Source organism: Mugil cephalus, chromosome 11 (assembly GCF_022458985.1).
Source record: "Mugil cephalus isolate CIBA_MC_2020 chromosome 11, CIBA_Mcephalus_1.1, whole genome shotgun sequence".
In the NCBI taxonomy this organism is placed as follows: Eukaryota; Metazoa; Chordata; class Actinopteri; order Mugiliformes; family Mugilidae; genus Mugil; species Mugil cephalus.
This window is the reverse complement of record NC_061780.1, coordinates 27,889,994-27,916,087: the sequence shown is the minus strand read 5'-3', so window position 1 is coordinate 27,916,087 and position 26,094 is coordinate 27,889,994. Positions and strand designations below refer to the sequence as shown.

Below are 26,094 nucleotides of genomic sequence, written 5' to 3'. Positions count from 1 at the left end.
ACAAGATATAATATAACACAATATAAATCCGTTGACACATTAACATGAAGGCATCTTATTTGTTATTAAACTACATTAAGAAGGAGTTCACTGAAGACATACCGCAGGTGTCAAACATATGGCCCGCGGGTCAGATCAATCTACCAAAGGCTCTAATCTGGTCACAGCATGAATTTTCAAAATGTGAAAATTACTTCACCAGTGAAAATAATTTCTATTTCTAATTTATCCAGTGTTTTATTTAGAGAAGTGGACAGAATACAACACTGAGACCAGGACTAGACGTCAGACATGAGACACAATTACACTGATTTATACTAAGAAGTTTCATTTTATAAACATTCTCCTAATCTCCTTGTTCTTCTTTGCTCTAAAACTGATGTTAAAAGTCTGGAGTTGTTGTTATAGTTTATTATTCTGTTGTGTTACTGGTCTGATCCCTTTAGATGAACTGAACTGAATGTGACCCCCCTTGTCTAGACTGTAAACTCAGAACACGTCCCTCCCTCATTTCCGCTGACATGAAGGCAGCATGACCGAGCAGAACTCTGGGTAACGTAGTGCCCTGTAGTTTGTGACATGAGCAGAAAACGAGTCGTACAAACAGGTTCATGTTTTATTTTTTATTTTGTTTCCAGCGTTAGTTATTCTGAACATTCGGAGTCTGATCATCTCGTCTCAGTGGTTGTAATGAACCCTAGCGCCTGCAGGGGGCACTGTAGGGTTTTAAAACACTGTTTCATTATCAAAACAGAAAAACCTCCAGAGATGATCAGAGACTGAACCACATGGGGACTCTGAACCAGACTGGACCCAGTGCTGGGTAGGAGCATACCGTGACCTCTGACCTCTGGAGGCGGGACAGCTGAGGTTGACTGACAGCTGCCACTCAGGCTGAAACATACATTAACATACATGTTAGTTTAAGAATGAACTCGTGTCCGATGACCCAGGACCACTCGAACTAGATCTTCTCCACGTAGTTTCCTGGGAACATCCCCTCTCTACCCCGCAATCGGCCAAACCACCAACCAGACGGATCTGCAGAGACACAGAGACGCTACTGTCAGACAGGAGTAATAAAACACAGAGCTAACAAAGCTAACAGTGCTAACAGAGCTGATAGGCCCATGACACCTCCAGAGGGCTCAACGTAATTAACATAATTATCTCCTCTGCTGTTATCTTTGGTACCGCTGTTAGCTGTTATGTTTGTTATGTTTGTTATGGAGCAGCAGTGCTAGCAGTAGCAGGATTAGCTTCGGTACCTTGAGTCAGGATCTCGATGACGTCATCAGCATTGAAGCTCAGCTCGTCGGTGTCCTGGGCATCGTAGGCGTACAGAGCTCTGCACTGTGGCGATCGGGGCTTCGGTTTGGGTCGACCCGCTCCAGGAAGAGGCTTCACCTCCTTGGACCGGCGCCGCTGCAGCCTGCAAGCGAGGAGCAGGGATTACTGGTTGTTAGAATTATTTTATCCATGTTCTCCGATCCACTCAGTAACTGAGGCCCCGGCGGGGTATCCAGAAAGGCTACTGACAGGTGCAGTATTTCAAGTCATCTTGGTTTTTCTTCCTGAAGAATCAACAACCAAGCTGCTATGCTAAGCTATGCTACGCTAGATGAGCCGCTCTCACCCTGCAGCGCCCTGTTCAGGGACGTCCATGAAGCCCATGTCGTGCTGATGGGCTGGGCGGCGGTCAGAGCGATGCTGGTTGTGGAGGCGGGGCAGGGTGGGCTGCTCCATGCTGGACTGCTGCCTCAGTAAGGAGCCTCTGGAAGCCCCGGCTCCTCTGGAAGACCCACCTCCTCTGGAACGAGGAGCTGAAGGAAATAAAAACCAACATCAGACCCCAGAAGAGACACTGGTGACACCTGGTAGGTTTGGACCAGTACCTGAGTTGTACTGGCTGGTGGGCGGAGCCTGGCTGCCCATGTAGCGGCTCTTCCGTTGGTCCTTCCTGGTTGGTCCTGTAGATCAAACACAGGAAGTGAGGCGGAGCAGACAGGAAGTCGTCATGGTGACTGAACCATGAACTTACTGGAGTTCTTGGGCAGACCCGGTCCAATGGAGACCTGCAGGACCTTCCCACTTGGCTTCAAAACCACCTCGTCACCTTGACCCACCTGGAACTGGATCTGTCGGGACCCTGCAGAACTGAACGGACCCCAGCCGCCCTTCTTCACCTTAAACTCCAGACTGGAAGGAGGGGGTTTGGAGTTAGTCAGAATCAGTACAATGAAACCAGTCTTTAAGTCAGAGATACACAGTCTGGCCAAAAATAAAACCTCCATCTGGATGTAACTGAGCTCATAGTCCAGCGCCTCCTGGTGGATCATTAGTTCAACAAGTTATTTAACCAACTGATGCAATGAGGAGCTTCTCATTTCCTCCACATCCCGTGGTGGTGGAGATGTTAGTCTGGTGGTGGAGGAGATGTTAGTCTGGTGGAGGAGATGTTAGTCTGGTGGAGAAGATGTTAGTCTGGTGGAGGAGGAGATGTTAGTCTGGTGGAGGAGATGTTAGTCTGGTGGTGGAGATGTTAGTCTGGTGGAGGAGGAGATGTTAGTCTGGTGGAGGAGATGTTAGTCTGGTGGTGGAGATGTTAGTCTGGTGGAGGAGATGTTAGTCTGGTGGAGGAGGAGATGTTAGTCTGGTGGAGGAGATGTTAGTCTGGTGGTGGAGATGTTAGTCTGGTGGAGGAGATGTTAGTCTGGTGGAGGAGATGTTAGTCTGGTGGAGGAGGAGATGTTAGTCTGGTGGAGGAGATGTTAGTCTGGTGGAGGAGATGTTAGTCTGGTGGTGGAGGAGATGTTAGTCTGGTGGAGGAGATGTTAGTCTGGTGGAGGAGATGTTAGTCTGGTGGTGGAGGAGATGTTAGTCTGGTGGAGAAGATGTTAGTCTGGAGGAGGAGATGAAGAAATAAATCCTGATTGATGGAGAAACGTGTGGAAGAAAAGCAGCAGTAGAACTCAGGGCTGTGTTTAATAGTGGAAGGAAGAGCATTTCACATCATGGACAATGTGAAGGGAAGGAGGTCATGAGGTCTGAGGAGTCCAGACCTGAACCCAGAGAGAAAGTTTGGGACGAGCTGGAGACTCAGACTCTGACATCATCAACACAAGATCTGAACTAAAAACGCTGGATGGAAGAAACCTGGAGACACTGGAGAAGCTTCTGATTGAACCAATGGAGTCAAAGCTGGAGGAGCTCCGCCCACAGACTAGAGGGGAGGAGCTCCACAGACTAGAGGGGAGGAGCTCCGCCCACTGACTAGAGGGGAGGAGCTCCGCCCACTGACTAGAGGGGAGGAGCTTTTATTGGCCAGGCAGTGGATATAGATGGATGAACAGATGAATGAATGAACAGATGGATGTATGACTGACAGGTTGTTGAACTTCAGTGGAAGCTTCCTCTCAGTTTTCTCTTGGTAACGTTTCACCAACAAACTCAGGAACTCGGTCTTGAAGATGCTCTGGAGGACACTGTCGTACTCTTCCTCATGGACGATGAAGAAGTCGTCCTGCAGAGTGCTGACACACACAAAGAATTTTAGCTTCTACTCTGGTTCAGGTTCTGATTCTGGGTCTGGTTCTGGTGGTGTACCTCATGGAGACAGACTGGATCTTTTGGATCTCGATCTTCCTCTTGAGAACCTCCTGGATCTGACCTTTATCTGGACCTTGTTTCACCTTCTCTCGACCAATCAGGTACAAGAACTTTGGGGTCAGGATGAGGTCCCTCTTCACCGACTGAAACACAAACAGGAGGAACTCTTCATTCACATCTTTCAGTCTAGTTCTGGTTCTGGTCACATTTCGGAGACATGCTAAGTGGACTGGTCCCAGGTGATTACTGCATTGGTTCCCAACCTTTCCTGAGCCATGGCTCATATTTTATATGAGAAAAATCCCACGGCAGCAAATAAAAATGTCACAAAAAGACTAAATGATGAAACAACGATCATCTCGTTTCCATTTAGTGACTCAGTGTTAAATCTTTGTGGTTTCCCTTCATAAAGCTGCATGTTTCCCAGTCTGTTCACACTGTGCTTTTATTCTGAAGGCACAGTGTTTTGATGGTGTTTAAGTTTCCTGGAACCAGACATATTCTCCCCTCACACCAAACAGAGCTCAGTCAAAGGAAATCCAGAGGAAAGAGAAGCTTCTCTGTCTTGTATCTTTAGCTCAGCTTTGTGCTGTTCTTCTGACCACTACTCACACCAGGACCTTCACACGGCCCCTGATGTGCCAAAGTAAAGTGGTTGGGAGTCACTGGATTAATATCGGTTCTAATTGTTGTCTAGTTCTGCTTCTCTAGCTGGTTTTGGCTGGTTCTACTCCTGGTCTTGGGCATCATCACAGTTACAATATTGGGTCAGCTTCCAGTTCTGGTTGTATATATGGGGCATGTTGGACCAGTACTAGTTGACTCATATTAGTCCTGTGCTTTCTACTGCTGGTCTGGTATTATTGGTCCTGGTTCTGGTGGTGACCGTTGGTGAGGACGTTTAACGTCAGTGAGGTTTTACCTTGAACCTTCGATCATATTTCACGACCACATCAGCAAAGTCGATCCTCTCACGGCGGCCGACGAACTGTCTGATCTCAGGACGGTTCTCGGTCCCAATGTAGTCGCCCACAAAGTTCCTGTTGATGCTGTTCCTGCGACGTTCCTTCTTGTTCAGCAGGACGTCTGAAGCTGCAGCAAAACAGAACCAGAACCACTCAGGATTGATTGGAACTGATCCAACTCAAGCTCAGACCTGGTTGACGGCCGGGGGCGATCTTACCTTCCTCCCTCATCTTCACGTACTTGCGGACGGCGATGTGTTTACGCCACGCCTTCTGGATGACCCGAGCAAAACCGTTATACTTCCTCTCCCTCATCTCCTCCAGGAGGAAGAGCTGCAGACAACAGACAGACATGGTCAGAACCAGAACCCTTCTAGAGGTCATGGTAGTTCCATGGATTCAAAGTTAGAGTCTGATGATGTGTTGAACACGTCCAGCTGGAAACATTCTGGACTAAACTGTCCAGTTCCTTGTCCTGGTCCTGGTCCTTTACTTTGAAGGTTCACAGCCGGACGAAGCACTTCTGGTTTCTTACCGACTCTGGAGCTTTGATGAAGACCTTGGCCTTCCCCAGCTGGAACTGATCCTGGTCCATGTTGACCGAATTGAGGAGGTGCAGGACTCCCTGGCGCTGCTCGCCCCTCCACTCAGGCCAGGTGTCCTTGGTCAGGATGGCGTACCTGAAGCACACAGGTCCGGGTCAGGACACTGAAACAGGACGGCTTAACTGGTTCTTACCGGATCGGAACTCTGACCTTTGCAGGAACTTGTTGAAGACCCTTCTGTAGGCGTATCCCGCTCGGCGGACCCTGATGTTCTCTCGGAGGCCCAGGTACTCCACCTGGTGCCTGACCCGGTTTTCCTCCCAGTCCCGGGGGCGCTTGGTCTCGTTGGGTTTGATGCATCGGATGTAGTGGGGGGTGCACTTCATCAGGGTCTGGACCAGACTGTTGGCTTGTTTCTGACCACGGAGGGAACAGCATCAGACGTCGGACCCTTTAATTGACCAGAGTCTGAGCTTGAGTCCTGCCTCACCTTGATCTTACTGCTGGCGGTGGATGGACGTCCTCTCTTCTCCGCCTCCAGATTCTCAGGAAACAGCGCTCTGATGAACGGACTGACCACAAACACATCACACACGTCTCCTTAATGACGGAGGACACTCTGGTCCTCACAAAGACACCAAACCCTGCAGGACTTACAACTCACTGCTCTGCATCAGCTCGATGATGTCGTTGAACAGAACGTCTCGGTTCCTCTCACAGAACCCGTTGACATCATACGACACCTGGACACAGGTGAACAGGTGAGTAGGTGAACAGGTGAACAGGTGAATAGATGAACAGGTGAATAGATGAACAGGTGAGTAGATGAACAGGTGAGTAGGTGAACAGGTGAGTAGATGAACAGGTGAGTAGGTGAACAGGTTAGTAGATGAACAGATGAACAGGTGAACAGATGAACAGGTGAGTAGGTGAACAGGTTAGTAGATGAACAGGTGAGTAGGTGTAGCGAGGACCTTGCCGGCGTAGTGGTGGATGATGAATCCTCGGTTCCAGCTGCTGAAGTGTTCGTGGGATCCCACCTGTCCCTGTAGCTTCTGCAGTAGCGTCTGGTCCGCCCCCTCACCTTTAGCGTGCATCGTAGCGCACACGTCATCCAGGATGCTCATGACCCCAGGAGGATTCTGGGAAATGTTCGGAGGTTAGCTGCTTCTGTTTGGTTTGGTCGTGTAACAGTCGAACTCTCTGATTGGACGACTCACCAGTTTGGACTCGATGAGGTCACAGACCACCTTGTTGTTGAAGTACTCGATGGGGGTCCACCTGATCCCCTCCTGGACATACTCGTCCTACAGAGACACACCTGTCCATCAACCAACTCACCAGTGACTCCGCCCATCCTCAGGTCGTCATATTTACCTGTTCAGCTTTCAGAGTGAGTTCAATGAAAATCTGCTGCAGCTTCTCGTTGACAAAGTTGATACAGAACTGTTCAAATCCGTTTTTCTGCAACATGGAAGAACAAGACAATCAATCAGTCAACTAACCAATCAACTAATCAACTAACCAATCAACTAATCAGTCAACTAATCAACTAATCAATCAACTAATCACTCGACTAATCAACTGATCAACTAACCAATCAACTAATCAGTCAATTAATCAACTAACCAATCAACTAATCAACTAACCAATCAACTAATCAGTCAACTAATCAACTAATCAATCAACTAATCACTCGACTAATCAACTGATCAACTAACCAATCAACTAATCAGTCAATTAATCAACTAACCAATCAACTAATCAGCTAATCAATTAACTAATCAGTCATTATCTTTATTGATTAACTGGAGCAGGTCTCTTACAAAGTTTCTATTTTCACGTCTAGTGTTTATCACTGACAGTGGGACAGGAGACATGGGACAGGAGACAGTCTGTCCTCATGTGTCTTTGTACCTGGAAGATCTCGAAGCCGTAGATGTCGAGGACACCGATGTTGAACTCCTCCTGCTCCTTCTGCATCGCCCTGTTAATGCGCTGAGGGACAAGATGGACATGACAGGGGACATGATGGAGGACACGACAGTGAATATGATGGGAGACATGATGGGGGACACGACAGTGAACATGATGGGAGACATGATGGGGGACACGACAGTGAACATGATGGGAGACATGATGGGGGACACGACAGTGAACATGATGGGAGACATGATGGGGGACACTATGGAGGACACGAGGGACATGGGGGACAGACGAGGCGGCGGCTGTACTCACGTCCACCAGGAAGTCAAAGAGACGGGTGTAGAGAGCCTTGGACAAAGCGTCTCTGGTGAAGGACGCCTGCTCCGTGTTCAGGGTGACGGAGATGGACTCTGTCTTCCCCCCCCACTTACTGTCCATCACCCGGCTGGTCAACTTACTGCACAGACCGTCCTGGGACACGCCCAGCAGGAAGGACGGGAAGGCCAGGACTGGGGGGACAGACACACAGAGACACAGGGACACGGGTCCAACGTCAAGGAGGACGAGCTGTTGTGTAGTAGTTGTGTAGTAGTTGTGTGGTAGTTGTGTGGTAGTTGTGTGGTAGTTGTGTCTTACAGTCTGAACTCTCCACGGTTGCGTAGTTGTGTGGTAGTTTTGTAGTAGTTGTGTGGTAGTTGTGTAGTAGTTCTGTGGTAGTTGTGTGGTAGTTGTGAAGAAGTTGTGTGGTAGTTGTGTGGTAGTTGTGTCTTACAGTCTGAACTCTCCACGGCTGCGTAGTTGTGTGGTAGTTCTGTGGTAGTTGTGAAGAAGTTGTGTGGTAGTTGTGTGGTAGTTGTGTAGAAGTTGTATGGTAGTTGTGTGGTAGTTTTGTAGAAGTTGTGTGGTAGTTGTGTGGTAGTTGTGTAGTAGTTGTGTAGTAGTTGTGTGGTAGTTGTGTCTGTACGTCTGAAGTGTCCAGTTGTGCGTATGTTGTGTAGTAGTTGTGTGGTAGTTGTGTGGTAGTTGTGTGGTAGTTGTGTAGAAGTTGTGTGGTAGTTGTGTGGTAGTTTTGTAGAAGTTGTATGGTAGTTGTGTGGTAGTTTTGTAGAAGTTGTGTAGAAGTTGTGTGGTAGTTGTGTCTTACAGTCTGAACTCTCCACGGCTGCGTAGTTGTGTGGTAGTTGTGTGGTAGTTGTGTGGTAGTTGTGTAGAAGTTGTGTGGTAGTTGTGTGGTAGTTTTGTAGAAGTTGTATGGTAGTTGTGTGGTAGTTTTGTAGAAGTTGTGTAGAAGTTGTGTGGTAGTTGTGTCTTACAGTCTGAACTCTCCACGGCTGCGTAGTTGTGTAGTAGTTGTGTGGTAGTTGTGTGGTAGTTGTGTAGAAGTTGTGTGGTAGTTGTGTGGTAGTTGTGTAGTAGTTGTGTAGAAGTTGTGTGGTAGTTGTGTGGTAGTTGTGTGGTAGTTGTGTGGTAGTTGTGTGGTAGTTGTGTAGTAGTTGTGTAGAAGTTGTGTGGTAGTTGTGTGGTAGTTGTGTCTTACAGTCTGAACTCTCCACGGTTGCGTAGTTGTTCTCTTCTCTGAAGTTGACGTTTCCCAGGTGAAGAATTCCTGCAACGAGCTGAAGAACCGAGTCCTGGTCCTCAGGGGACAGACCCACCACGGACATGGCCTCCTGGAGGACAGTGGACAGAGGACAGACGGTGAGACAGAGGACAGACACAGAGGGATAGACACAGGGGGACAGACAGACCATGGTCTCAGAGAAGTCCTTGTTGTCGTCCATGTCCTCCACCGTGTACGTCCCAGACTGGTTGAGGTAGTTGTAGTAGTCGGGGGTCGTGACCCCGAGGTTCTCCCTCTGCTCCCCACTGGCCCCCCCCAGCAGCTGGGGACAGGATGGACAGGAGGGACAAGGAGGGACAGGATGGACAAGGATGGACAAGGAGGGACAGGAGGGACAAGGAGGGACAGGATAGACAGGAGGGACAAGGAGGGACAGGAGGGACAAGGAGGGACAGGAGGGACAAAGAGGGACAGGATGGACAAGGATGGACAAGGAGGGACAGGAGGGACAAGGAGGGACAAAGAGGGACAGGATGGACAGGAGGGACAGGAGGGACAGGAGGGACAAAGAGGGACAGGATAGACAGGAGGGACAAGGAGGGACAGGATAGAGTACTAGTTAAAGTAGTTACAGTACAATCGTACTTATCATAATTATAGTAATAGTTATAGTGCTAGTAGTAGTATCAGTAGTAGTATCAGTAGAAGTATCAGTAGTACATGCAGTAGTACGTGGTACCTGGTAGTATCAGTAGTACATGCAGTAGTACATGCAGTAGTACATGCAGTAGTACGTGGTACCTGGTAGTATCAGTATTACATGCAGTAGTACATGCAGTAGTACATGCAGTAGTACGTGGTACCTGGTAGTATCAGTATTACATGCAGTAGTACATGCAGTAGTACATGCAGTAGTACGTGGTACCTGGTAGTATCAGTAGTACATGCAGTAGTACATGCAGTAGTACGTGGTACCTGGTAGTATCAGTAGTACATGCAGTAGTACATGCAGTAGTACATGCAGTAGTACGTGGTACCTGGTAGTATCAGTAGTACATGCAGTAGTACATGCAGTAGTACATGCAGTAGTACGTGGTACCTGGTAGTATCAGTATTACATGCAGTAGTACATGCAGTAGTACATGCAGTAGTACGTGGTACCTGGTAGTATCAGTAGTACATGCAGTAGTACATGCAGTAGTACATGCAGTAGTACGTGGCACCTGGTAGTATCAGTAGTACATGCAGTAGTACATGCAGTAGTACGTGGTACCTGGTAGTAGATGTGGAAGTTCCTCTCTCCGGAGTTCTGTGAAACCACTCGACTTTTCTCTAGGAGGAAGTTGGAGATCTTTCCTCCATCAGGAGCTCCTCCTCTACTGAACTGGATCTCAAAGTATTTACCCTGACAGGAGGAGATGTAGTAGAGGTAAATGTAGTAGGATCAGGTGTAGTATCAGTGTGTACATGTGGTACCAGCGCATACTTGTACTCACAAATCTGCTGGAGTTGTTGTTGCGTACGGTCTTGGCGTTGCCGAAGGCCTCCAGCAGGGGGTTGGACTGGAGGATGATGTCCTTGACATGCTGCTCAGTAGGAGGAGGTAACCGTGGTAACGGCATTAACAACAACATCAGTAACCATGGAGACATGGTGGCGGGTAACCATGGTAACGGCAGCACTGCACTGACCTGGACTTTGTCTCCTCCTCCAGAGACCTTGGACACGTAGCTCATGATGTATTTAGCAGCAACGGTTTTTCCTGCTCCGCTCTCTCCACTGACAAACAGACCAGAACCAGTTAGAACCAGTTAGAACCAGCTACAACCAACTAGAACCAGCCAGAATCAATCAGAACTGAGTTAGAACCAACCACAACCAGTTAGAACCAACTAGAATCAGTCAGAACTAACCTGAACCAGCCAGAACCAACTACAACCAATTAGAACCAACTAGAACCAACCAGAACCAACTACAACCAGTTAGAACCAGTTAGAACCAGCCAGAACCAACTACAACCAGATAGAACCAACTAGAACCAGTTAGAACCAGCCAGAACCAACTACAACCAGTTAGAACCAACTAGAACTGGATAGATCTAACTGGAACCAACTACAACCAGCCAGAACCAACCATAACAATCTAGAACCAGTCAGAACCAACCAGAACCAACTAGAACCAGTTAGACCCAACCAGAACCAACTAGAACCAGTTAGAACCAGCCAGAACCAACGACAACCAGTTAGAACCAACCAGAACCAACGACAACCAGTTAGAACTAACCAGAACCAACTACAACCAGTTAGAACCAAGCAGAACCAGTCAGAACCAAACATTTGGTCTTAGACATGTTGAAGGTTCACTTCCATCCATGCAGCATTCGAGCTAAGGAGGCTAAGCTAATTAAAAACTCACTGGCACCACATCAGCACCATTAGCATCAGCACCATTAGCATCAGCATCGTTAGCAATAGCATCGTTAGCATTAGCCCACCTGATGATGACACACTGGTTCTCGTTGTCAATCATCATGTTCCTGTACATGTTGTCGGCCAGAGCGTAGATGTGGGGGGGGTTCTCATACTGGGCCTGGGGGGGGCAAACAAGTTATACATGTTATACCTGTGTACTTATACCTGTGTACTTATACGTGTGTACTTAAACATGTGTATTCATATATGCGTATACAGCGGGGTGTGTAGTATACAAAAAGTACAAGAGTGTAATGAATAGTGTTGTGTATATATATGTATATATATATATATATATACACATATATATATATGGAGAGAGAGAGAATACCAGTATTAGCAGTATATATATTAGTATCTGTAATAGCAGTATATGTATTTGTATTTGTAGTAGCAGTATATATATTAGTATTTGTAGCAGTAGTCGTATATGTATTTGTATTTGTAGTAGCAGTATATGTATTTGTATTTGTAGTAGCAGTATATGTATTTGTATTTGTAGTAGCAGTATATATATTAGTATTTGTAGTAGCAGTATATGTATTTGTATTTGTAGTAGCAGTATATATATTAGTATTTGTAGTAGCAGTATATGTATTTGTATTTGTAGTAGCAGTATATGTATTTGTATTTGTAGTAGCAGTATATGTATTAGTATTTGTAGTAGCAGTATATATATTAGTATTTGTAGTAGCAGTATATGTATTTGTATTTGTAGTAGCAGTATATGTATTTGTATTTGTAGTAGCAGTATATGTATTAGTATTTGTAGTAGCAGTATATATATTAGTATTTGTAGTAGCAGTATATATATTAGTATTTGTAGTAGCAGTATATATATTAGTATTTGTAGCAGTAGTCGTATATGAAGTGGTGTATAATAGTATTTGTAGTATTTGTAGTATTTGTAGTCTCACAGCTCCCTGGTAAATCTCCACTTCTCTCTCAGTGAAGTACGGGAGCTGTTTGAAGGGATTCACTGAAATCAGGACCGGACCAATGTAGGTCTGACAGAACCGGGTCAAGGACCAGAACCAGGACTAGAACCACAATCAGAACCAGAACCAGGACTAGAACCAGAACAGGTGAATGAGTGAACAGATGAAGGATACAAAGATGTAGTCGTCCATGTATCTCTTCTTCAGGTTGTCCGTGATGGCGTCCTCATTGATCTTGGACAGAAGGACCATGTCGTCCACTCCGCTCACCTTCACGTTCTGCGCCAGCCAATGGTAGCGCTCCTTACTGCCCTGTAGGGGGAGGGGCATACATCAGCATTAACATGGAGGGGCGGGGCTTATGAGACCGATACTGCAGGCAGCCACCAGGGGGCGGGGCTTATGAGACCGATACTGCAGGCAGCCACCAGGGGGCGGGGCTTATGAGACCGATACTGCAGGCAGCCACCAGGGGGCGGGGCTTATGAGACCGATACTGCAGGCAGCCACCAGGGGGCGGGGCTTATGAGACCGATACTGCAGGCAGCCACCAGGCGACTGAATCCTGATTTCTTTCTCTTTTTTTGGAAGCAAGTTTTTATTTGACATAAAGATAAACTCAACAAACATACAGAATATAAACAGCAACACTTGCTTCGTGTTCCTTTAAAGTATTTTTCTGATGTTGTTATGAACTAGATCTTTGTGTCATTGTTGTTATACTTAATAATATTTCCCATAGTTCATTAGCCTCCATTAGCCTCGACCTGTGTTCAACTTTAGCAAAAGTACTTTACAAGTGGGAAAAAGGTGAGTCATGGTATCGTCCGTCTTAATAACTTATAATGACTGTTCTTTAACAAACGCGTCTGTTTTCATCTGGGATTTTGTCTGTGGCTGTTTCCAGGCTGTTATCAGCAGGTTTATCCATCATATTATCAGGAATTATTCCCAGCAAGCACTTAAACCCAACCCACAAATGATTTTATTTTTCTTCCTCGCTTCATCTAGATTCAGCCAAACATACTGCTGCTCTCTGATTGGCTGGTTTCCCTGTGATGTCATCAGTTGTTTACATGTTGTTTTGTGATAAAACGTGGCGTTCAGTGACTGTTCTGTAGAAGTCAAACAGAGTTTTAGGGGCGAGGCCTGAGTTCCCAGCATTCCTCCGTCCTGTGGGGTCTTGTCAGAGACGTGGTCTGGACATGTTGACGCTGGGCGTGTTCGTCTCATCACATTCATTAAACTCAACCCAACCAGTGACGTGACCATTCCCATGGAGTCAGAGCCCGATCTCCAACATCGGGTTTTCCTTTTGCTGGGGGGACGCGAGGTCGGAGGCAGAACTTTGTCTTTATGGCCAATGACATGTGAGGACGAGAGTACAGGTCTACGTAGGGACACGGTAAAAAAATGCTTTCACGTAGCGCTTTTCTACCGCTTGGTTCTCAAAGAGACATCCACTCATTCACACCAGAGACGCATGTGGAACATAACATATGGGGATCGAACCACTGACGGTTCGTGGACAAACCCGCTACCCACTGAGCCACAGACGCCCCCACATGGACATGGAGGAGGAACAGCAGAGTTCACTGCAAATGAAAAGAACATTAAGAGCAGGTTCCACCACTAAGCTGCATTTATCAGGACATTTACAGAGACATTTACAGAGACATGCACATGGACATTTATAAGGACATTTATAAGGACATTTACAGAGACATGCACATGGACATTTACAGTTTCTTTCCTGATTTTAGTTCTGTTTTTCTTGCGTGGATTTGATTGCAGGGTTTTATTCATTTCTTTGCACTTAAAAACGGAAGTTCAATTTGAATATTAACAATTAAACAAAACTGAGAATGAGAAGTGTCTCTCATAAAAGCACTGAATGGAAAAGAGCTCATCAACACACAGATCGTGTGTATCTGGGCTAAAATATCTGCAGACTGTAAAGAGCTGAACTTCCCAACTGACCTGAACACAATCAGACCCGACTAACACAAACCCAGTGAACGGCATCAGCTATGAGGAGCCACGCTGGGGGCCCAGGGCCACAGATCTGGGGCCAGGCCGGGGGCCATGCTGGGGGCCCAGGGCCACACCACAGATCCGGGCCCAGGATCCAGGGCCACGCTGGGGGCCGGGGGCCCAGGATCCGGGGCCACGCTGGGGGCCGGGGGCCCAGGATCCGGGGCCACGCTGGGGGCCGGGGGCCCAGGATCCGGGGCCACGCTGGGGGCCGGGGGCCCAGGTCAAGGTTCAGGTTTGCTCATTTTTAACAAGAAGTTTCAGTTTTAGCAGAGAAAAGACAATATTCGAAGAGCTTCTTTAAATCGGCTGAAAACCGAACAGACCTTGGTAGAGTGACGCTGCGCTCTGATTGGTCGAGTACGATTCAAGATAAACTTTATTATCAGAAAATTAGAAACAGATATAAAAGGTAAACAGACGGAGGCTGTTTCCATAGTAACAGGAAGAAAACCGCTGTAAATAATGACTTTTTTCATTTTGTACTCCAATGATTTCCTTTATTTCATATTTAATTGTCCTCCAACTATTTAAGTTGATTTATTTGTATTTATTTTTTCTCACTGAACTAAGTTTAGTTTATTTACTTCCTGTTTCTGGATAAAAACCCAAATACTCCAGGGCTCTGAGCTCCGGTTCTTGTTCGGGTTGTGGTTCTTATCACGGACCGTCCCAGAATGCGGACCGCAATCAGAACCGAGCAGACCCAGGACCAGGACCAGGACCAGGACCGGGACCATTGAACTCACCATGTCTGCTGCTCCTTCACTTCCTGCTTCAGAGAAAAGTTGAGGAATGTGCAGAGAGTCTTAGGCGGGTCCCCGTGAGTCCAGGTGGATCCAGGTAGGTCCCCGTGAGTCCAGGCGGGTCCTCCAGAACCTGGATCAGCTCGGTCCGGTTCGGCTCTTTGCGCTTCAGACCGACTGTGTCGCTCTCAGCAACATTTCCCTCTCCGTCTGTTTTCTACTTTTCTTCGTCGCGTCTTCAGTCTCAACTCTCTGCAGGTGTGGGCAGGTAGAGGCCCCTCCCCTCCCCCCACAGCACTCCGGAACTCTGGGTAATGAAGTCCGCACTAAGCAGCGGGGCTCTGCTGTCCCCTAGCGGCCGCGGTCTGAACTGCAGCTGCTCTCACGTGTTTCATTTTATTAATATTTTCATCCAGCTATTTTTATTAGACTTGTTCTGTAATCAAATAGATTAAAAATAAAACCTATTTACACCAATCAAAAAATCAATTAGAATTATTACATTTAAATACAGATAAAACGATTTTTTTAAATTTTTGACCACATTTCAATTGATATATTTTAATATTTTATTTATTTGTGCATTAAAGCTGGTGAGATGATGTTATCTGAGTGAAAATGACCTTTGACCTGCTGGATATGAACTCACCACTCTGACCTTTGACCAGTTTCCGACGCCCGTCAATCACATCAGCATAAATTCACTGAATTCATTGTGAGTCTGTTTCTCAGGAAAGATGATTTTATTGATGTTCTAGATGTTCACAGCTGCTCAACATCATCATCATCATCATCATCATCATCGTCGTCATCATCAGTCTGTGTGCTGCCTTGCTCAGCGTCTCAGCGGCAGCAACGCGTAAAAAACCAGCCGCCCGAAGACGGTTCACATTTCAACTAAAACTGAGCTGCTCTCTGATTGGCTAAAAGTCCAGCTGAGCAGCCAATCAGGGACTTCCACCCAGATATGGAAGAGGAGGAAGTGGATGAAACCAAACGAGACAAAAACTGAATTCCTCTAAAGAAAAGACGAATAAAAGAATTAAATAAAACAAAGAAGAAGAAGAAGAAGAAGAATCATAAAAGCCAGAGCTGGTCAGTCTGTGGTCACATGACTGTGGTCACATGACTGTGGTCACATGATGCCGTTGGTGAGGTACTGGAAGCCGTCGTACAGTTTGGTGGTGAGCGACCTCATTGACCCGTCGACCAGCTGATCGACCAACAGCTGGAGCTGCTCCTCGGTCAGACTCATGTGGAAACGCTCCTTCAGCCCTCGCATGGTGCTGGAGCCGTGGAAGCAGGGCAGCTGGGAGCCTGGAGGGGGAGGGGGGGAGGGGGGGGTCAGCGCTGAAAGGACAGCAGGAGGCACTGATGGACGGACTGTTAGCTCACCTTGCTGCATGATCTCCACTATCTGCAGAACTCGGTCCATGTGCTTCCTGGCTGCGATCAGACCCTGAAGCATCAGCATCTTATAGTAGTTAAACATGTCTCCGTCCGGACCCCCCATCACCTGGAAGACAACACGCAGGGTTAACAGCGCCTTTCCTACTACACCTGTGAGACAAGGCTCAGGAAACAACAGTGCTGGGTCCTGTGAGACGAGGGGGGGGGACTCACGTCCACGAACTCTGAGGTGAGCTTGAAGGCGGACGTCTCGAAGCCGAGGTTCTTGGGGGAACTGGAGAGGATGAAGCCGAAGTCGATGTGGATGATGTGGCCTTCAGAGTCCAGCAGGATGTTCCCGTTGTGCCTGAGGATGAAGAATCTGGTCAGATCCAGGGAGCGCGATGGGGCAGTGGAGGGGGCGTGGAGGGGGCGGGGCTTACCTGTCTTTGACCTGCAGCAGGTAGCAGATGAGGCTGTAGCCGGCGCAGCTCTGGACAAAGTTCCTCTGGGCCTGGAGGAAGTTCTCGGTGGTGGGGGCCCCGTGCTCCTGCAGGAAGTAGTCGAGGAGGCTCAGCTGACTCTGCTTCTTGACCTGATGCAGCGACACGGCGTTCAGCACCGGCTCAATCATCCCGGAGTCAGAGGACAGCACCAGGATCTTATAGGGCTGGATCCACAGGGGGACGCGCTCCTGCTGCCAGGTGGACTGGACGGGGGGGACAGGGTCAGAGGTCAGAGGTCAGAGGTGATGTAACAGGTGGGAGGTGGGGGGTGGGGGGTGGGAGGTTACCTGGAGCTGCTGCAGCACCTGATAGGCCAGAAGCTCCTGCCTCAGGTCGTCTCCACATTTAACGATGACTGACAGCAGCCTCCAGTTGGGCAGGTGACCGTAGGGGGAGCCCTCTCTGATCCTCCTGCAGGGACACGCCGGTCACTACACATCCCACAATGCATCACGACACTCCGGTCACTACACATCCCACAATGCATCACGACACCACCTACCTGACCTTCTCCTCCCACGGCTCCTTCAGGGCCACGGCCGACGGGTCCTCAGGGTCTCGTCTGAAGGTGGTCGGGGTCTGAGCCAACTGCTCCGAGAGACGACGCCTGAGACAGGGACAGAAGAGGGACAGGTGAGGACAGGTGAGGACAGACAGGTGAGGACAGACAGGTGAGGACAGGTGAGGACAGGTGAGGACAGGTGAGGACAGACAGGTGAGGACAGACAGGTGAGGGCAGACAGGTGAGGGCAGACAGGTGAGGACAGACAGGTGAGGACAGACAGGTGAGGACCTGATGTCTCCTGCAGCGATGAAGACCGGCTCCTTGTTGTCCAGGCTGCTGATGCTGTCCACTGAAAACTGGCTGATGTTGTCACAGCTGTTGGCGTGAAGTTCAGGAAGCTGAGGATGGACACACGGGTTAGCACAATGCTAACTACTGCTAACTGCTGCTACCTACATGGACACACGAATTAGCTCCATGCTAGAAACCTGGAGAAACCTTCTCTAAACAGAGGAGGTGGACTGAGATTTAATTTACCAACTATTTATAATTCAGTTTTTACTTCTGTCCCCGAGAAGTTTCAACAACATTCACACATTGAGCCTCCAGGTTCCCGTGGACAATGGCCTCGTTAGAGCTCTATTCATAGGGTAAGTAAGTGCAGACACACAGTTCCCCCCATTCAAGGACAGGCAAGTATCAGCCATTATGGTAATTAGTGACCCCAGTTTCTGGTCTAGCAAGTTTCTGGTGGTTTTACCCACAGAGTTTATTCCTATTTAAACCTCAGTTTCCCACTAGTTTATCAGAACTGAAGAAGCTACTCGGATGAAAGTCCAGCTGACCTTATTCAACGCTTTTTTTTTTTTTTGGATTAGCTCCATGCTAGCTACTGCTAACTACATGGACACACGAGTTAGCTCCATGCTAACCACATGCTAACCCCGTGCTAACCTCCACCTGCAGCTCTCCGATGTCGTCCACGGACCAGGCCTCGTCATCGTTGTCGTAGTTGGGGACGACTGAGAAGCTCCCGGTTCTCTGCTCCAGAGTCAGGCTGCAGTCCAGGTTCTCCACAGACCGGGTGCTCCGGATCCGGTTCTCTGGGATCCTGGTCGGAACACTGGACGTCTCGAAGCTGTCGCACTCCAGGACCTCCACGTAGATCAGGTAGGGGGCCTGAGGGGTCAGAGGTCAGAGGTCAGGGAGGGGTCCTGGGGGGGTCAGAGGTCAGAGGTCAGGGAGGGGTCCTGGGGGGGTCAGAGGTCAGGGAGGGGTTCTGGGAGTCAGTCAGAGGTCAGGGAGGGGTCCTGGGGGGATCAGGAGGGTCCTGGGGGATCAGGGAGGGGTCCTGGGGGGGTCAGGGGTCAGGGAGGGGTTCTGGGGGGATCAGGGAGGGGTCCTGGGGGGGTCAGAGGTCAGGGAGGGGTCCTGGGGGGGTCAGAGGTCAGGGAGGGGTTCTGGGAGTCAGTCAGGGGTCAGGGAGGGGTCCTGGGGGGGTCAGGGGTCAGGGAGGGGTCAGGGAGGGGTCCTGGGTGGGTCAGGGAGGGGTCCTGGGGGGGTCAGGGGTCAGGGAGGGGTCAGGGAGGGGTCCTGGGGGGGTCAGAGGTGAGGGAGGGGTCCTGGGGGGGGTCAGGGAGGGGTCCTGGGGGGGTCAGGGGTCAGGGAGGGGTCCTGGGGGGGGTCAGGGTGAGGGAGGGTCCTGGGGGGTCAGGGAGGGGTCCTGGGGGTCAGGTCAGGAGGGGTCAGGGAGGGGTCCTGGGGGGATCAGGGAGGGGTCCTGGGGGGGTCAGGGTCAGGGAGGGTCAGGGAGGGGTCCTGGGGGGGTCAGGGAGGGGTCAGGGAGGGGTCCTGGGGGGGTCAGGGAGGGGTCCTGGGGGGGTCAGAGGTGAGGGAGGGGTCAGGGAAGGGTCCTGGGGGGGTCAGATGTGAGGGAGGGGTCCTGGGGGTCTCTCACCTTGTCCTTGGAGTTGAGGACCACGGCCTGGCTGTGGGGGACCCGGACCACGTGGTGGTCGAAGGCGGCCGTCGGGAGCCAGACTCGGGCCGGGAGCTTGTGGTTGAGGAGGGACAGTTCTGAGATGAGACGCTGGGTCTTCTGCTCTTTGGTCGGCAGCGTGGCCAGACGCTTCCCGATGCCCAGCAGAGACTTCACAAACTCCCTCTGGGGGGCCAGGCGGACCGGCTGGAGACAGAGAGGGGGCGGAGCACCATGAGACAGGGAGGGGGCGGAGCACCATGAGACAGGGAGGGGGCGGAGCCTGAATCACCTCCAGGTGGAGCTCTGATGTTTTGTCTGATCAATCACCTGGTCGACTCATTATAAACCATTAAGTTTGACACAGAGTCCATCAACTCATCAATTAATTAATTAAGCTGCCAATCAATCAATCAATCAATCAATCAAATCAAATCAACCCTGATCTATTCACCCAGAACTTCAAACAGCTGATTGGATCAAACCAGAATGATTCAGTTCACAGATGAGCAGCTCAGCTGTGAACTGAATCAGAACCAGAACCAGAACTAAAGCCCTTAGCCTCCATCACCCACAATGCATCTGGAGGTCAGAACTTACGGGACCAGAGTCCAACTCCAGACTGTCTGAGCTGGAGCTGCTGTCCTGAGGACAAGAGGACGAGAGGACGAGAGGACACTGGGTCACTGTTCATCCATTCATTCATCACTTCACAATTAATTAATAGTTCATTTATTCATCCATTCATTCATCACTTCACAATTAATTAATAGTTAATTTATTCATCCATTCATTCATCACTTCACAACTAATTAATAATTATTGATTTTTGTTCTTTTATTAGTTCATCCGTTCATCAGCTGTTCTCTGGAACCTCGTTACCTGGATCTGACTTCACCATCGGTTCTAAACCCAACTCTTATCAATGGAGCCTGGGGGCCCCTCTCCCCCCTGTATGAGTGTGTGTTGGCCCCTGGGGGCCCCTCCCCTCCCTGTATAATGGTGTGTTGGCCCCTGGGGGCCCCTCCCCTCCCTGTATGACTGTGTGTTGGAGCCTGGGGGCCCCTCCCCCCTGTATGAGTGTGTGTTGGAGCCTGGGGGCCCCTCCCATCCCCTCCCTGTATGAGTGTGTGTTGGCCCCTGGGGGCCCCTCCCCCCTGTATGAGTGTGTGTCGGCCCCTGGGGGCCCCTCTCCTCCCTGTATGAGTGTGTGTTGGAGCCTGGGGGCCCCTCCCCTCCACTCCCTGTATGAGTGTGTGTCGGCCCCTGGGGGCCCCTCTCCTCCCTGTATGAGTGTGTGTTGGAGCCTGGGGGCCCCTCCCCCCTGTATGAGTGTGTGTTGGTCCCTGGGGGCCCCTCCCCTCCCTGTATGGCTGTGTGTTGGAGCCTGGGGGCCCCTCCCCCCTGTATGAGTGTGTGTTGGAGCCTGGGGGCCCCTCCCTGTATGAGTGTGTGTTGGCCCCTGGGGGCCCCTCCCATCCCCTCCCTGTATGAGTGTGTGTTGGCCCCTGGGGGCCCCTCTCCTCCCTGTATGAGTGTGTGTTGGAGCCTGGGGGCCCCTCCCCTCCCTGTATGAGTGTGTGTTGGCCCCTGGGGGCCCCTCCCCCCTGTATGAGTGTGTGTTGGCCCCTGGGGGCCCCTCTCCCCCCTGTATGAGTGTGTGTTGGAGCCTGGGGGCCCCTCCCCTCCCTGTATAATGGTGTGTTGGCCCCTGGGGGCCCTTCCCCTCCCCTCCCTGTATGAGTGTGTGTTGGCCCCTGGGGGCCCCTCCCTGTATGAGTGTGTGTTGGCCCCTGGGGGCCCCTCCCCTCCCTGTATGAGTGTGTGTTGGCCCCTGGGGGCCCCTCCCCTCCCCTCCCTGTATGAGTGTGTGTTGGAGCCTGGGGGCCCCTCCCCTCCCCTCCCCTCCCTGTATGAGTGTGTGTTGGCCCCTGGGGGCCCCTCCCCTCCCTGTATGAGTGTGTGTTGGCCCCTGGGGGCCCCTCCCCCCTCCCCTCTCATGAGTGTGTGTTGGCCTGGCCCCCCCTCCCGTGTGTGGTTGCCCCTGGGCCCTCCCCTCCCCTCCCTGTATGAGTGTGTGTTGGCCCCTGGGGGCCCCTCCCCTCCCCTCCCCTCCCCTCCCCTCCCTGTATGACTGTGTGTTGGAGCCTGGGGGCCCCTCCCCTCCCCTCCCTGTATGAGTGTGTGTTGGCCCCTGGGGGCCCCTCCCCTCCCCTCCCCTCCCCTCCCCTCCCCTCCCTGTATGAGTGTGTGTTGGCCCCTGGGGGCCCCTCACCTCGTCCTGGCTCTCCACCTTGGGGTTGCTGGCCGTTCTCTTCAGGTTGCTGCTGAGGCTGATGCTGACAGTGGCATCGGACTTGGAGCGCTGGTGAGTTCGTTTGGACGGGGACAGGCCGTGGTCCCCCCCCAGGGGCCCGGGGCCGAGGGGACAGAAGGGCGTCAGGGTCAGGGGGTCCCTGCGAGCTCGGGGCCCCGAGGGCTTGAGTTCATCGGACAAGATGAGCTTCCTGAGCTTGGTTCCTCTGGAGTGACGCTGGGTGGAGATGTGCATGTCAGAGGAGTAGGCCCCCAGGAGCCAGGCGCACTGGAGGCTGAAGGAGATGCTCTGTCTGCAGCGGTGCACCTGGGGACACAGGGGGACACACGGGGGGACACACGGGGGGACACACGGGGGGGACACACGGGGGGGACACACGGGGGGACACACGGGGGACACGGTCGATACTGGGTCATTAAGACTTTGAGGCCGTTCATCCAGGGTTAAACATCAACAGTAAAAACTAAGTGCTTGTTAAGGACCTCGTTAGGGTCCTCGTTAAGACTTGTTAAGACTAGCTAGTCTGGCTTAAGGCCCTCGTTAAGGCCCTAGTTAAGGCCCTCGTTAAGGCCCTAGTTAAGGCCCTCGTTAAGGCCCCACCCACCACGTAGGGCTTGATGGCGTCGCCCACGTCCTCGTCCATGTGGATGTACATGTTGAGGAGCTGGGGCAGGTAGAAGTCCACGTCCCCGTGGGGGAAGCTGAAGAGCCGGTTCCCGATGTAGGCCTGGACCCCCGGCTCCTTGGACTTGTGCAGGTAGGAGATCGCCATGGAAACGTCAAACAGCTTGGACTCAAACAGGCGCAGCAGCCACGACTGTTTGGACGGGTTGTGTCTCTGCCGCCGCCGGGCGCTCTTCACCGAGCCGGGGGCTGGGCCCTCGGGGTCGTCGTCCTCCTCTCTGATCTGGGAGGGTTTGGGGGCGGGGGGGGGCAGAGGCTCCGCCCCAGTCTGCTGGGGGGGCTCCTCCCCCTCCACCTGGCGCAGTTTCTGCAGGACCTCCTGACAGGCCCGGCGGGCCACCTCAGGGTCAATGACCAGGCTGAGCTCAGCCACACCCTCACTGATGACACCTAGGGGGGGGGTGGCAGCCTGGGGGGGGCCGCAGGACGAGGAGGGGGTGGAGGGGAGAGAAAGAGAGGGGGAGGAGGAGGCGGACAGGGAAGGGGAGGGGCTGATGTGGTCAGACGGGGCAGGGGAAAGGTCCGGCTCCGTGTCCTCCATCATGGCTGCCGGGAAGCTCTGCCCTCCTCCACTGAAACAGACAGAGGTCAGAGGTCAGAGGTCAGAGGTCACTGTAGGAGGCGGCCATTAGGGTCCCAGCACATTCACAGTCAGAGCGTTTACATGCAGAGTTTAATCAAGCTATGCTCAAAGTTCTACTTTCTGACTACGTCCTTGTCCCAGTTTACATGCAGCGGAGAAAATCTAATAACTGTTCTCCTCCTCCACACTAGGGGGCGACACGTGTCTTTTCAGCGGGTTAATACCACGTTAATACGGCCCGATTTCTGGTTGATCTATTAGGTGATATAATAAACTAGAGTCGTTCATGTGTCAGACATTTAAACAACAACCAGACGGATAATAGAACATTTTTAAATCTTGTACTTAATGTTCACACTACTTCTGGTGCAGGTAAGATCCGCGCTGTCCCTCAGACGGCTCTTCTTCTTCTACGACCGGCTTTCTTGGATGTTTTTGTTCCGGGGTTAGGGATAGGGTTAGGTTTAGGGTTAAGGTTAACCCTAAACCTAACCCTAAACCTAACCCTAACCCGTCTCAACTGGATAATGAGAACTCTGATTTTAATCGGAGTAACGTGTTTACATGCACTTAAGTTCTCCTGTTAGAGTCCGATTAAGGCAATAATTTGTTTTTTTCACGTGCATGTAAATGCACTGAGTGACATTCACGTTCAGAAAACACAGCATTTGCCCCTGGGGGACAATTGAAGACACAGTAGAGCAAATAACATAAAAATAGACTTTATAAAACTGTCCATGGAGGATGTGAACATGACTGGATGAGTAAAAGTAATAAGTGTATAAAAAATGAAATACACTGATAAAAAAAAAAAATAAATAAAATAAAAGGTGCATTCTAGAGCTTCTGCTGTACAATAACACTCTAGGGTTGATGTTTAGAATGTCCAAGTATTTCAATGATTCAAGAATCATTTCTTGTCATTATGTGTATATAAAGGAATATTGAATGTAATCTCCTGGCTAAAGTAGTGAAATATAAAAACAGCACAGTACTATAAATAAAATAAAATACATAAAATAGAGATGGACTATATATATATATAAGTAATTCAGCCTAAAAAGGGTTAAAGGAAAGTTAATTCAATATTATTGAGGTGTTGTGCTTGACTCACTCAAACCCTCCTTTGAGCCGGTCAGCTGATGTTAGCCTAGCCTAGCCTAGCCTAGCCTAGCCTAGCCTAGCACAGAGCTAAGATCGACCTGGCATTAGCTTCGGTGTTAGTATTAGCCTTTAGCTTCGGTTAGAGATCTTTGGAGTTCAAAGGTCGTTTAAAACACTTCCAGTTTTTCTGAAGGAACTTCTAACCCGCCCCTGGTCCTTTTACTGGTCTACATTTGTTTTGACTCTCTTCACCGAACAATAAAAATGATTTTAACTCGTTTGTGTCTTTTCTGTGCAGCTAGCTACCAAGTCGCCATCTTTGTTTTGGTTCAGAAACGTCGGCGAAACTTGGAAAATAAGTTTAAAATATATGGTTTTAAACTCCTGGACACAGTATTTGTCCTCTGAGGACCCGACACAGACCGACGGGACAGTTTTAGACGCGACTCGGGAACTTTTAGAGCCGCTAGCTCCGGAGAACTGGCGCTAACTGTCCGGCTAGCTGAGCCACCGTGGCCGGTTCTGTACCAGCTCCGGTCCGATCCACTGAGCTCCTGTCCTCTGTTACTGGTCATTCAGCTTCGTGCTACTCCTGTATAGCATGTTAGCTACGTGTTAGCTGCCTGCTGACCCACCTCCTCCATCTTTTAGTGGAGTTGTGTGTTTGTGACCTGTGGAACTCCATAAACTACATCTGTAAATAAACATCAGCCCATCGGGTCTCCATCAGCCCCCCCCCCCCCCCCTCCTCCTGGACGAACAATGCTCCAACCTGCCCAGGTTCCTCTCAGACCCTACATCTGGTCTCTGGACCATCATCAGGTTCTATATGGACGCTTTAGTCAGAATGTTTATCTGTCCTCTCTCTTTCAGTCTCCTCCCGGACCAGATGGGTCCCTCCGCGTGAGCTGGTTCTGGTTCTGGTTCTGGTCCCATTTATATTGTTACTGACGCTGTAGAAATAAAATGAAATGTAGCTGAAGTGGATCCTCGGTTGTGACTAGCCTGAAGCTAATCAGTGACTCTGCTGTTGAAACTCCGTCAGCTGTTTCTAGAGCTCTATGCTAAGCTAGCGTTAGCACGGGCTTGACTACAGGTGTACCGTGCGGTACTGCAGTGAGGTCCCGGATGTTGTCAGGTAAGCCGATCTTACCTGGTTCTGGTTTAATGGGTCTGAAATGAGCTTTTATGTCCAGTTTGTCGCCTCCATTGATTCTTTCGGATCTTCATACCAGCGAACAGCCACCAAGGGGCGCATCCTCTTCTTCTGCTGTTTCCTGTGGGTGAGCTGGACACACTGAGCACAGCAGCGCCACCCGGCGGATGGACAGATAGATGCAGCCGGGACAAAATAACGAGTCCCCTTAACCGGTCGAGCGGTCACATACTGTTTCCTACGTTTTCCGTGATAACGAGTTAGGTTGTTTTTTATCTCATTATCTTGGAAAAACAAAGTTTTATTTTCTCCATATATTTTATTCAAGAGAGTTCAGTATATGTAAGCTGCCATGTTGACTGATGATGCCCTTAACACTAAAAGTGTAGTAATAACAATAATAATGCCTCATGTAAAGGGCCTTCTGTAGGGTGAGCCATTTGTTTTGTGCTTTAATGTTTGGTAGATAACGATTAAGTTTCTGGAGATGTTGAGAAAAAAAAAGGAAATTAACTTGTTATCACGGGAAGACGGAGGAAATAATACGTATGAATGTATGATAATTAGTTCATGGTGATTATCTTCAACAAGTTATTTAAGACCAACTGATGCAACGAGGAGCTTCTCATTTCTTCAACCACCCTGTGTAAAGACACAGAAGATGTTAGTCTGGTGGAGGAGATGTTAGTCTGGTGGAGGAGATGTTAGTCTGGAGGAGGAGATGTTAGTCTGGTGGAGAAGGGTCAAATCATTGGCTGCATCAAGCAGAGGAAACATCTAGAAACTACTAAAACTGGCTTAAGACCTTTATTCCAGACTGGAAGGACAGTGGAGAACCATGTTCTACCAGGAAGAAATAAATCCTGATTGATGGAGAAACGTTTGGAAGAAAAGCAGCAGTAGAACTCAGGGCTGTGTTTAATAGTGGAAGGAAGAGCATTTCACATCATGGACAATGTGAAGGGAAGGAGGTCATGAGGTCTGAGGAGTCCAGACCTGAACCCAGAGAGAAGGTTTGGGACGAGCTGGAGACTCAGACTCTGACATCATCAACACAAGATCTGAACTAAAAACACT

At 49.9% G+C, this 26,094-nt stretch overlaps 2 protein-coding genes across 7 annotated transcripts; both read right to left on the bottom strand.

Moving 5' to 3' along the window:
- Positions 1-608: 608 nt before the first annotated feature.
- On the bottom strand, positions 609-15,101 carry myo1eb (myosin IEb). The gene is made up of 27 exons (XM_047598340.1): positions 14,799-15,101; positions 12,190-12,327; positions 11,995-12,084; positions 11,101-11,195; positions 10,298-10,385; positions 10,103-10,192; positions 9,880-10,011; positions 8,794-8,928; positions 8,583-8,715; positions 7,358-7,554; positions 7,037-7,117; positions 6,497-6,583; positions 6,340-6,426; positions 6,094-6,261; positions 5,777-5,862; positions 5,610-5,691; positions 5,330-5,535; positions 5,110-5,254; positions 4,793-4,907; positions 4,532-4,701; positions 3,607-3,752; positions 3,387-3,533; positions 2,042-2,199; positions 1,896-1,970; positions 1,637-1,823; positions 1,269-1,432; positions 609-1,041 (listed from the first exon to the last, which is right to left on the bottom strand). The coding sequence occupies exons 1-27, from the start codon at positions 14,799-14,801 to the stop codon at positions 965-967; spliced, it is 3,282 nt and encodes a 1,093-aa protein (XP_047454296.1). The 5' UTR covers positions 14,802-15,101; the 3' UTR covers positions 609-964.
- A 418-nt stretch (positions 15,102-15,519) lies between these two features.
- pi4kb (phosphatidylinositol 4-kinase, catalytic, beta) lies at positions 15,520-25,168 on the bottom strand. Of its 6 annotated transcripts, none has more exons than XM_047598346.1 (13): positions 24,634-24,875; positions 22,095-22,746; positions 21,449-21,796; positions 19,774-19,818; positions 19,153-19,380; positions 18,156-18,374; positions 17,484-17,593; positions 17,193-17,297; positions 16,978-17,101; positions 16,628-16,893; positions 16,419-16,551; positions 16,191-16,311; positions 15,520-16,112 (listed from the first exon to the last, which is right to left on the bottom strand). In XM_047598346.1, exons 1-13 carry the CDS (start codon positions 24,678-24,680, stop codon positions 15,931-15,933), a joined length of 2,580 nt encoding a protein of 859 aa, XP_047454302.1. In that variant the 5' UTR covers positions 24,681-24,875; the 3' UTR covers positions 15,520-15,930. The 6 variants fall into 6 exon arrangements, with proteins under 6 accessions (XP_047454302.1, XP_047454301.1, XP_047454300.1 ...); XM_047598345.1 differs by having other exon boundaries at positions 18,150-18,374; positions 24,634-24,869; XM_047598344.1 differs by lacking the exon at positions 24,634-24,875 and adding an exon at positions 25,015-25,168 and having other exon boundaries at positions 15,520-16,311; positions 18,150-18,374.
- Positions 25,169-26,094: the final 926 nt, after the last annotated feature.

Bases quoted from the DNA above. Each gene is read 5' to 3' on its own strand.
- pi4kb (XM_047598342.1), bottom strand. From the start codon at position 24,680: ATGATGGTCCAGAGACCAGATGTAGGGTCTGAGAGGAACCTGGGCAG. The intron at 18,375-19,152 runs GTGAGAGACCCC...CTGACCCCTCAG, and splicing joins TCCTCAACTCCAAGGACAAG to GCCCCCTACCTGATCTACGT. The intron at 17,102-17,192 runs GTAGGTGGTGTC...GTGTCCCTGCAG, and splicing joins CCGTGGGAGGAGAAGGTCAG to GAGGATCAGAGAGGGCTCCC.
- myo1eb (XM_047598340.1), bottom strand. The intron at 7,118-7,357 runs GTGAGTACAGCC...CTTGTCCCTCAG, and splicing joins TCTTTGACTTCCTGGTGGAC to CGCATTAACAGGGCGATGCA. The intron at 3,753-4,531 runs GTAAAACCTCAC...TTTGTGTTTCAG, and splicing joins AATATGATCGAAGGTTCAAG to TCGGTGAAGAGGGACCTCAT.